The sequence below is a fragment of the Alosa alosa genome, chromosome 7 (genome assembly GCF_017589495.1).
Source record: "Alosa alosa isolate M-15738 ecotype Scorff River chromosome 7, AALO_Geno_1.1, whole genome shotgun sequence".
In the NCBI taxonomy this organism is placed as follows: domain Eukaryota; kingdom Metazoa; phylum Chordata; class Actinopteri; order Clupeiformes; family Clupeidae; genus Alosa; species Alosa alosa.
Genome location: NC_063195.1, coordinates 8,721,250 through 8,733,273, shown reverse-complemented (window position 1 = coordinate 8,733,273; position 12,024 = coordinate 8,721,250). Strand labels below are relative to the sequence as shown.

The following is a 12,024-nucleotide window of genomic DNA, read 5'->3' as shown; positions in this document are numbered from 1 at the left end:
AGGTATGCAGTGGGAATTACAGTCTGATAGACAGAAGCTGAACTCCAGAATGTGACACGTTGTATAATTTTACAAAACGTTACACATCCTTTCAAGTTCACAAAAAAAAACAGGTGCTGATACAGTACCTCCATCTGTAGAAGTTGGTGTGATGACCCTAAAGTAATTTAACAACAGCAAATAACACAGGCTTTGTCTCAGATGACATACTTCTGCACTTCCAATACCTAATTTGAGTGCATGAGTGCATAAACACTGAAAATTCCAACGACACGAAGTACCCTGCTAGTCCCCAGAGGGTGCACTCATAAAGGCTGATTGTGGAACAGTGGACACTTTTCGCCCTCAACAGACTTGGCTACATAGCGGAATCTGGAGCATCAATGTAGCTCAAACAAACAAGCCTTGTAAACAAAAGCTGACAAAAGGGCATTATGAGAACGTAAAGACTCAATGCTCTTAAAGTGACAATGCAAAATTTAAGTAAAACAGCATTTCTTCATAAATTAATGTTTAAAAACTCACAGTAATGGTCTGTAAATTACAGTGTCACTGTAAACGCGATGCTGCAAATGTTTACTTTTTTGGAGGACAATGACAACTGGTAGCATAGACATACTGATAGCTGTAATTAAGCCTGAATGACACATATTTATTATGTGGAAAGACAGTAGCCCTACGTGGCCAGGCAGTCGACGGCCGTCGGATGGACAGCCATTCTGGACTTTTCCCAAACGCACACATTGCCAGTCCACCATTGCAATGATGTGTATATTTTATCTCTGCCAAGTAGCATGGCCACACAATAAGCCTTTTTGTGTCACAAGGGCATCAAGTAAGGAAAACGGAATGTTTTGTGCCGTCTGCAAAGGGCTAATAAATGTATCATAACTTTTGAACAAAAGGTGTCAAATTGATTCTGTTTTTCTGCTGTTCTGTAGAGGATACAATTGTGAATCTGTCATACACTCTAGGTTTTTGTTAGCCTAGAAATCTAGACGCACCCTAGCGGCGGCAAATTCATTTGCTCAGCCTGTACGTCTAGTATCAAACCATAGGGATTTCTATTGGCTGACGCCATGGACCTCATCCAATCACAGCTCTCTATTTTGTTAGAGAGTCTTAAGGCGGGCTTAACAGGATAACGACAGTCCTGCGACGGTGAACAACAAGGAAGGTGGCTATGGCGAACGAAGAGCGGTTGTTTGAATCGGCGTTGGCGTCAACTTTGGAGAAGTTGGACTTGTGCTTTTCTTTGAAAGTTGAGCAACACAATGCACTTAAGTCATTCCTTCGAGAAGAAGGATGTATTTGCCGTTTTGCCGACTGGATACCGGATATGGTCGTGAAAGCTGGCCTATTGCATGCCTAGGCAGTTTGAAAGACAATTCTCTGCCCGCCCCTTGGATTAAGCGAGGTGAATGGTTCGATGCCAGACTATACATTTAAATGATATAGGATGGCCCGCCAGGCTAGGTTTTTGAAATGTGTGTGTGTGGGGGTCTTGGCAAACTGATATTTCTGTGTTTTGGGGGGTTGAATTTTGAAGAGATTACATATATTAGTTTATGGTATGTGTCATTTCAAAGGGCTATGTCTCTGATTACAATGGTGGGTATATTGTATTTCTGTCCTGTAGCATAACCACGCCTTTTTGTGTCACAAGGGTATCAAGTCTGAAAAAATGGAATGTTCTGTGCAGTCAGTGTTATTTCACAACTACATGCAGTGAGTGACTTACACAACAGTCACGGTTAACTATCATCACTATACCCTCCAATACAATCCCAATATTAAGTAGCCTACAGTTATAGCTGTTTTGTTGACCTCATCATATTGTAACCACATCACTAACCTCAGTGTTTCCAGCTTGCAGTTAGTATGCTTCAGCCCAACAGACAGCAACCTCACTCCAGAATCCATCAGAGGATTAGAACTCAGATCCAGCTCTTTCAACAGGGAGTGTTCTGACTGAAGAGCAGATGTTAGGACCTCACAGGATTCCTCTGTGAGACCACAACCAACCAATCTTAACACATGTAGGAGATTGGTTATTGCTAATGATCTACATTTAATGAGATATCACCAATACAACACTAGTATTAAGTAGCTTGCAGTTACTATGTGGTATAATGGTGTGATATAGTAAACAAATTTATATAGGTTTCTCATTTACTGAAATATTTAGTTTAACCATGCACATGTGCTATGAGGAAATGGTTCCCTTCATCCGTCTCCCTCTGTGGCAATTTCCAGAGAGTGAGAAGACTGTTTTAGGGTGTCTGATTCTCTTCACCCCAAGGACACAAACATACCTAGGCCATTAAAAGGCTAAAGGATCTTGTAACATCCTTATCTCTGTTAATACTAACTGGATGGATGGATCATTGTGGGGGGTCTCTTATGATTTTCCATGTGTGTGTGTTAAGGGTATAAGAACTGGCTTCACCCACAGATGTGTGGGATTGTTACTTGACATTTGCTGTGGGTAACATGCTCCCGGTATCGAGAATAAAGCTGCAGTCTCACACCAGTTGTCTTGGAGTAATTTTGACCACAACTATTTTATTGACCTCATCATACTGTATTGTAACCACATCACTAACCTCAGTGTTTCCAGCCTGCAGTTAGCATGCTTCAGCCCAACAGACAGCAACCTCACTCCAGAATCCTTCAGAGGGTTAGAGCTCAGGTCCAGTTCTTTCAACAGGAAGTTTTCGGACTGAAGAGCAGATGTTAGGACCCTACAGGATTCCTCTTTAAGATCACAACCAACCAATCTGCAGTAACATAACACATGTAGCAGATTGGTTATTGCTAATGATCTAAATTTAACAAGATATTGCATCACCACTAGTCTCGCTATCACCAGACCAAAAAATGCCTGCAGATCAGGCTCGGTTCACCCAGTCTACATCACCACTATACCACAATACAACACCAGTATTAAGTAGCTATTTTCTTGCTCTGTAGTATATTATAATTCAGATACAAATGCATGACAGAGCTGCTATTTTTACTCACCGTGCTTTCCTACAAGCCTTCACCACTATAAGCAGTCTCTGACGACCCTCATTTGATGACTTGTACTTAGCCAGGTCAAGCTCATCCAGTGTTTCCTCTGACACCAGAAGCATGTAGGCCAGTCTTGAACATTGGGCAGGTGAGAGCTTTTCTCCAGAGTCTATGTACTGCTGAATCTCCTGATGAAGGGAGTTGTCCTTCATCTCCAATAAACAGAGTAACAGATTCATGCATCTTTCAGGGACTTTTGTGTCTTTACTCAGAATTCTTTTGATATTTTCGGCTGTTTCCTTGAGACTGTCTGAACTGCTCTCTGTATGTGTCAGAAGGCCTTGTAGGAAATTCTGGTTGGACTCAAGTGACATGCCCAAGAGGAAGCGGAGGAAAAGGTCCAGCTGTCCATCTTCCTTCTGCATGGATTTATCTATTGCAGTTCTTAAAAACTCAGCCATGGAAAGGTTGGAAAGAGATTCTTGTGAGATAAATTGTCTCAGGGCTTCTGTGTTCTTAGTCACAAAGGAGTGAAACACAAACAATGCAGCCAGAAACTCCTGAATGCTCAGATGCACAAAGCAGTAGACTTTACGTTGGTCAACAGCACACTCACTCATGAAGAACTCAGAGCACATGCCAGAGTACAATGTAATGTCTTCTTCATTGATGCCACACTCGTTCAAATTGTCTTCATAAAACAAAATATTACCCTTCAGCAGTTCTTTATATGCTAGTTCAGATAATTTCAAAATAGCATCTTTGTTGGACTTCAGGCGTTTTTTATCATCTCGTTCAAAACCTTTGCCATATTTTTGGCCCTTCCTGTTTGTCTCAGTGAGTAGGAAACAAATATAGACCTCAGTCAGTGTTTGAGGCAAGTCACTGGTGCTGGTATGGTTGATCATTTTCAGAAGCACAGATGCTAAGATCCAGCAGAAGACAGGGATGTGGCACATGATGTAGAGGCTCTTTGACCTTTTAATGTGAGCGATGGCTGTGTCCATTTTTGCTGGATTCTCAATCTTCTTCTTAAAGTATTCATCCTTCTGTTGGTCATTGAACCCTTGTACTTCTGTCCACCTGTCAATGTATTTAGGAGGGATCATTTTGACAGCTGCTGGCCGGGAAGTTATCCAAATAAGCGCATTAGGCAGTAGATTTCCTGTGATGAGGTTGGTTATCAACACATCCACTGATGCAGTCTTCAGGGGATCATCCATGTCTTGTTCTACATTCAGAGGGAGTTTGCTCTCATCCAGACCATCAAAGATGAACATGATCTTCAACTTACAAAGCACATCTGGATTTATGTCATTTTCATTCAATTTATGGAAGACAAGGAGGAGTTTGAGAAGAGCGTATGAATCATTTTGTTTCAAGTTTAACTGACGGAATGGAAGTGCAAATATGAAATCAACATCCTGATGTGCCCTTTCTTCTGCCCAGTCCAGAATGAACTTTTGCACACATACAGATTTTCCGATGCCAGCAATGCCTGTGGTCATTACAGTTCGAATTTTCTCTTGATCTGGTAAACACTTAAAGATGTCATTACAGTTGATTTTGTCTTCATTTGCCCTTTGGAATTTTGTTTGTGTTTCAATCCTGCGAATCTCATGTTGAGTGTTGACGCCTTCACTCTCTCCCTCTGTGATGTAGAGCTCCGTGTAGATCTTTCTCAGGAGTGTTTTGTTCTTCCCATCCTCAATACACTCATGAATCTTACCAAACTTCTCTATCATCCACTCTTTGTACTTTGCTTTTACTTCCTGCAGAATTGCATCTACCAGAAAAAAGATGTAATAAGAAATCAATCCACTGTACTCAGTAAGAATTCACACATACGTTTTTGCATGACGTATACATTTACGATGTGTATACTTTCAAACTGTGTATATTTTAATTTATGATGAGTGCTGTTTCATGGGAAAACTTGAATCTATGTCCATAATGATTATAATTATGATTCATGATTAGCCTATATTTTAGTTATAAACTAGATGTACCGCAGAGCATTTGGACATGCGAAAAAAAAAAAAAAAAAAAAAAAATCTGACTAAACCTATATGACCGCCACTTCGCTGCATGGCGGTCATAATAACTACTCATCATAATTATTCTGTACATATTTCATTAGTGTCTAACCTCTTTTAATATCTAAAAGTCTAACCATCTTCCATATTTGAGTCTTGAACAATTGCTCCCTCACATACAAAAATAAAAATTTAAAGTGTCATAAGAAATCATTAAAGTGCACTCAGTAAGAAGTACTCAGACATGAGGTGGAATGGTAGGTGTAGAATGTGTTAAAGTACTCAGACATGAGGTACAGGTAGGTGTAGAATGTGTTAAAGTATTCAGACATGAGGTACAGGTAGGTGTAGAATGTGTTAAAGTACTCAGACATGAGGTACAGGTAGGTGTAGAATGTGTTAAAGTATTCAGACATGAGGTACAGGTAGGTGTAGAATGTGTTAGAGTATTCAGACATGAGGTACAAGTAGGTGTAGAATGTCTCACCATCTCTATCTCCTGACTCTGCAACATCCCTGGAGAAACATGGCATGAAGACAATGCAAATTCATTACAAATGCATTTCAATTATTCACAGCAGAATATTCATAAGGGGACTGGAAAAATACTGATGTGTGTGTGTTTGTGTGTGTGTCCGTGTGCGTGCATGCATGCGTGAGTGCGCAGGCCCAGAGTGGCTAATCGGGAGCTTCGGGAGGATTCCTGGCCATTAACATTTTGGGCCGGTCTGAATATCGTGAACTTTAATGCTTTAATGTAGCCTATTGTTTCTGAAGTCATAGCCCCTCACTCGCAGTTTCCCAAATATTAGCAAAGTAGCACCAGCTGTTCGGAAGTCGCAACCAAGTCTATATCTGCAATAATTTAGGGGAGTAAATGAGCAGCCCCTGCACGAGTGGCATGAGTGGTACGACCTCTTATGTGGGCAGGGGAGACGTGTAGTAGACCTAGGACGATGATGAGAATGACTACAGAGATCACATACAGGATTTTACGGACTGGTGCCTGAGGAACCATCTCCAACTCAATGCGGCCAAGACCAAAGAACTGGTGGTGGATTTCCGTAGGAAAGGTCATCCCCCATCAGCACCAGTGAGCATTCAGGGAAATGAGACTGAAAGGGTGGCATCTTATAAGTACCTGTGTGTTCACCTGAACAATAAGCTGGACTGGTCTAAGGACTGGTCATCTCGGCTGCTGACAGGATGAAACTGAACTGAAACTTATTAAGAGGGCTAGTGCTGTTCTGGGACCTTGACCCAATAGAGATCGTGTGGGGAGAGCAGGATGGTGGCAAAGCTGACATCTATGCTGGGTAATGAGCACCACCCAATGCATGCCACTCTGACAACACTGAGCAGCTGTTTCAGTGACATGCTGCTACACCCTGTGTGGATAAAAGAGAGACATTGCCGGCCCTTCCTACCTACTGCTGTTAGACTGTCCAATAAGCACCACCCCAATAGAGCTCAAGGCACTTTAGAAATAGAGCTATTTTACTCTGACTACTATTTTTTACAGGGGACCCTAATGGTTCACTATATATGTATGTGTGTGTGTGTGTGTGTGTGTGTGTGTGGGGGCAGAGCTACTGTCTGTGTTTATCCCAACATCATGTTTTTATTTAGTCCACTTTATACTGTATTGTGCTTATAAGCTGGGGCATTTTGTTTTTTTGTGTGTAGGCTATACGGGTTGAAAATATATAGGCACGCTGTTTAATTTCCCTATTTTGTCAATTGGCTAGTCTATATTATCAAACGCATTTCCTTTGAAAAAGCAATCTGGTCAACACATCGAGGCAGTAACTCTGCTGACACTAACAGTCTTCGTGGCTATGTCCTGTCGACCTTAAATGCTCCTGTCTCTAAATACTGTAGGCACAGTGCTAGGCCTACTTGCACTAGACTACAGTACTTCAGTAAACCCAGACCGGTTGTGGCATCAGTTTAGCTTTTAAAAACGCAACAGTGTAGCGTGAGAGGGAGAGTGCCTGATGTGGGATGGGGAGAGTGCCTGTTGTGGGATGGGGAGACGAGTTCCCATTGTGAGCGCACTCTACGACCAGCGGCATCGTTAGTAGCATATTTTTTTTTTATTTTCCCCAGCAATCAGTACAAATACGCATTATTAAATACAACAATTCAGCAAGATAGATTTGGCCAAAGGTGGGCCCCCATTGCGGTCGTGGGCCCAGAGCAAAATTTCTCCTTTGGGAGACAATTAAAGGACTATCTTATTTTATCTGATCTTATCTTATCTTATCTTATCTAATAATAATTATTTTTACTGTAAGGTAATAACCCCCCCTCCTTCCCCAAGGGCCACTTGAACTTGTAATTTCCTGGTAAAATTAAGTGTCCCACTCAGCTCACTGTTGCTTTTGTTATGGGATCGGAAGCCACAAGCTCCAGCATTCACTTTGTGTGTGTGTGTGTGTGTGTGTGTGTGTGTGTGTGTGTGTGTGTGTGTGTGTACATGTCTGAACTCACTTTAGTCCTGATGGGACTGGTCCACTACTGAAGGTAGGATGCTCAGGCATGGAATTCATGGACACACCGCTGGGCACTGGAGATGGAGGTCTCTGTGTCTGTGGTCTGCAAACACAAAGACACAATGCATCAAATCAACATTAATAGTTGAATGTGTACCCAGTCAATGTTACAAACCCACCCCACCCAATGCAAATTCATTATAAATGCATTTAAATGATTCACTTAAATACATACAACATAATATTCATAAGAGTACTGGGGAAATAATGTTGTGTATATAGTATAGTGTGTGTGTATGTGTGTGTGTGTGTGTGTGTGTGTGTGTGTGTGTGTGTGTGTGTGTGTGTGCGCCCAGATTGGCTATTCGGGATCTTCAGGAGGATTCCTGGTGGGCTGTGGACATTTTGGGCCTGTCTGAATATCGTGAACTTAAGTGTAGCCTATTGTTTCCGAAATTCTTTTACTCCACCCTCGCGGCACTACAGCCTGGCCTGTGCAGTTGCAGCCCCGCAATGGCTGTTTCCGAAATATTATCAAAGTAGCACTCGCAAAATCTGTTCAAAAGTTGCAACCAAGTCTATATCTGCAATAATTTAGGGGAGTAAATGAGCGGCCCCTCCTCCAGTGGCATGAGTGGTACGGCCCTGACGATCTCTTATGTGGGCAGGGGAGACGTGTAGTAGGCCTAATAATAATTAATTTGACTGTAAGGTAGTAACCCCAGATCTCAAAAGCTTGAAAATAAAATATCATTACAATGTGTGTTGGGTCCTCCTTACATGGAAGATCTAACATTCAATTTCAGTGAGCAAGATGCACCCACCCCGAAAGGGCTGCTGGACCTTGTAATTTCCCAGTAAAATTAAGTGTATTAACTCTGGCCCTGTGTGTGTGTGTATATTCATAAGAGTACTGGAGAAATACCGTTGTGTATGGTGTGTGTGTGTGTGTGAGTGTATGTGTATGGTGTGTGTGTGTGTGTGTGTGCGAGTGTGTGTGTATGGTGTGTGTGTGTGTGTGTGTGTATGTGTGTGTGTGTGTGTGTGTGTGTGTGTGTGTGTGTGTGTGTGTGTGCGCGAGTGTGTGTGTATGGTGTGTGTGTGTGTGTGTGTGTGCGCGAGTGTGTGTGTGTGTGTGTGTGTGTGTACACGAGTTGTGTACTGTATACCTCTCTAGTTTGTCTGCAAGGTTGTTGAGTTTCATCTTCCTCAGGATGGTCAGAGTCATTTTCACTGAGCCTTCCTCCCCATAGGCCTTCTTCATCATAGAGGCAACGTCTGTAGCATCCTTGCCCTCCAGCTTTCCTCTGGGGATGGGCTCAAACCCCTCCACCGTCCTCTCAGACAGGTACGTCCTGAACCGCTTCAGCTCTGCAGACTCCAACTCATCCAGAGTTCTGAAGAGCAGGTCCAGAGAGTTCACAGCCATGACGCTCACCTGACATACAGACACATACAGATAGTTGGTCTCTGAGGGGTCAGATCAATACTGATCTCGTATCTCTATATTTATAGATTATTTGTATCAAAGAATATAACAGTTTTAAACGAGGCATATTATGAACAATGCACATATCCATTACATTAATACACAGGATTAGATGTTATAATCCCTTGTGCCAAAATCCAAGGTAAAAACACATTCAGAAGCGCCTATTCAAATGAACTTATAAAGAAGCACGCTAAGCACAAATCTGCCAACCAATGGTCACAAACACAAGACAAATGGCCCATCAAACAACAGTATAGTATGCGGCATGTCATTGGGGTTATCAAGTGGGCACCCTCATTCACAGATGTTTTGTTAAGTTAGGCCCACGACACCTCATGAAGGCTTAACAGTGAAACCAGCGTCCTGGAGACACTCCCCTCCATGCTGTCACCATATTACCACATTGAAATATCCAATACCCAAATTGCTCTTAACCAGCCTAGGCATGGTCTAGGTTGGCTAGGTTGGTCCCTCCCGTTGATGTGGACTGAACCATTTCCCTAAAAACCCTAACCAACCACCATCGACCTAAGCACGGTCCGTCACAAACACAAAACAAATGAGCCAGTTAGCTTGCCCCCCAGGAAGGGTATAACTTCTCCTTACCCACAACCATTCGCTTGCTCGTTCTGCTGCCAAGGACATGTTACTAACCACCTGCCTTAGATTTCGTCAGAGGTGGGCACAAATACATCAAAAACTATTTTGTTTCAAATTACAAATACTGGCTCATGAAATGTAACAAAATAAAATACAAAATACTGATGTGAAAAATGCATTTAATTAAAATACAAGTAATTAGTAATTTGGAAATACAAAAATACCCACGCAATAATCATGGTATACTAACAAGGCATATTATTGAAAATGTATCCCCAAAAGACAAGAAATACTATTTTTGATTGGCTGGCAGGGGCTATTAATTCTATACATTGGGGCACCTATGAAGTAGATCTGGTAAAAAATGTAATCACCATCTCATATCAATGTAAACAATGATTGAACTTACAAGCAGGCTTCGCAACAGTGGAATCAACTGTAACAAAGCAAACTACCCACCATCATTTTCCGTAACCAATGAAAGTAGCACAACAAATTGAACAGGTCGGCCTCTTTTTAAACTGAACTACATTTCCCTTGTTGTGCTATAAATGCATGCCTACTGGCAACATGGGGGATAAACAGAATAACAACCTATAAGGTGTCCCAATATACAGAATGAATTAACTTGGGAGAGAATTCCACTCCGGGAGGTCTTTGTCTCCGTCTCCTCCGTTATTTTTGCATGTCAGGACACCTCAGTGGATGTTACTCCTTACATTAACCCTTAAAGGTGTAGGTTTTTGAACATTCTAAGTTCCGCAACAATTGAAGGTTCTAAAATTCTATGTTGAATTCAATGAACCCAGATATTCTTTAGAATGTTCATTTCTCAACATTCCCGTCACACCGGTGTGACGGTACTCCTTTAAGGGTTACATTAATCCTCATGGCAAATCCAATTTTAATACAGTCCTGTACTGTTTTAATACTGATCTGTAGTGAGAATGAACATCAGCTATTAGCTACTCAAGGTCATGTGGTCCTAATTCTCCCTCAGTATATTATCTGTATCATTTTAAATTTTTAGTCTTGTAGCACTTAACACACCTGACAAATCAAGCTCCTAGTTACTTTTTAATTTCTTTCAACTTCCTGACATGTTCTAAGGGGTTGTAAGTTGTCTACAGGGTGACAAAAACAAACAAATTGGGTTTACACCCATGTTGTCCTTACAGAAGGGTGATAAAATTGACCATTTGGCTCCCTCAATTGACTTTTCTTTTATTTTTTTTCGTAATAGAAGAAAGTTGGATCTAACACTTTTAAGTTGGTCACAATGTGGCATACCACAGCAAGAAAAATGTAAAATGGATAAACATTTCATGCTTTTCTTCCAAAAAGATAATGAAATGTTTAGGTCAACTTTACAGTTGAATATAGGGAATTGCCCAAGGGATATCTCCAGGCACCCAGCCTATTCTTAAAACCAGATTCACCAAGATTCTGGCCTTTGGCTTTATGATAAGCATTGCCTATTGTCATGGTTATAGTGGGTAGTATATTTAATTGAGTGATGACATTTTGGCTTATTTGAGAAGTATTTAAATAGTTGAAATACTCAGATACAATCCCTCAAAGTATTTTGTTACAAACTACATTTAAGTTTTTCCAATCCTGCAAAATACAAATTACAAAATACGCTAAAGTAATTAAATATGTATTTTAAATACATATAATTAAAATACTGCCCATGTCTGGACTTCGTCCACAAATGCCTAATTCAGACAGCAAGCCAATAGCAGACCTAGCCACAAACACTCGTGTGCCGATTTCAATAGGCCTTAATCGTGCACTCCAACCTCGCTTGGCTGCCTCCTCTGCTATTTCAGTGTATTTCGCTATCTTCAGCTCATAGGCCTCTTCCACTCTGTCTTCCCAAGGAACTGTAAGTTCAATGAAGTAAACTATCTTCTCTGAATCCGACCACAGAATTAAGTCATGTCGTAGTTTAGTACTCACTATATGTGGAGGTACCGCCATCATATGTGTCCCTAGCTTGTCTGCAAGGCCCCCAAACATTAACAAGTCAGATTTTCAATTAAAAATATCAGTTGGGAATGATAAAGAGCTGCCTATAAAGCTAGTAGAAAATGTGTTATGTCATACAGACAACATAATTTAGTTGTATAAATAAAATTGTAATCTGTAGTTCTCTGTATTGTCTCAGCTAGCTGGTGGATCAAATATGGCTGACGCTGAATCAAAGGCTGGTGGCTCATGTCCAGTAGCTGTAAAGGAACTTACTGGAAATCAGCACTAGAGAACCACTAAGCCTGAAGTGTAACATGCTCTCTACGTCTACTGAATCACAGCTGAAAATGCATTCCTTCAAGCTCTCTATACACATAAAACATTAGACTTTAACATTAAGTTGATGTTATTT

The 12,024-nt window shown here is 41.2% G+C and overlaps 1 protein-coding gene across 1 annotated transcript in view; it reads right to left on the bottom strand.

Annotated features, from left to right (window-relative positions):
• Positions 1-12,024, bottom strand: part of LOC125297635 (NACHT, LRR and PYD domains-containing protein 12-like) — a 48,064-nt gene that overhangs the window by 30,341 nt on the left and 5,699 nt on the right. The window contains exons 2-7 of the mRNA XM_048248092.1: positions 8,716-8,984; positions 7,545-7,649; positions 5,539-5,567; positions 3,025-4,801; positions 2,607-2,780; positions 1,856-2,029 (exon numbers count right to left, since the gene is read on the bottom strand). Coding sequence (XP_048104049.1) covers positions 1,856-2,029; positions 2,607-2,780; positions 3,025-4,801; positions 5,539-5,567; positions 7,545-7,649; positions 8,716-8,975 — 2,519 coding nt within the window. The 5' untranslated portion in view covers positions 8,976-8,984. The remainder of the gene's footprint in view (positions 1-1,855; positions 2,030-2,606; positions 2,781-3,024; positions 4,802-5,538; positions 5,568-7,544; positions 7,650-8,715; positions 8,985-12,024) is intronic.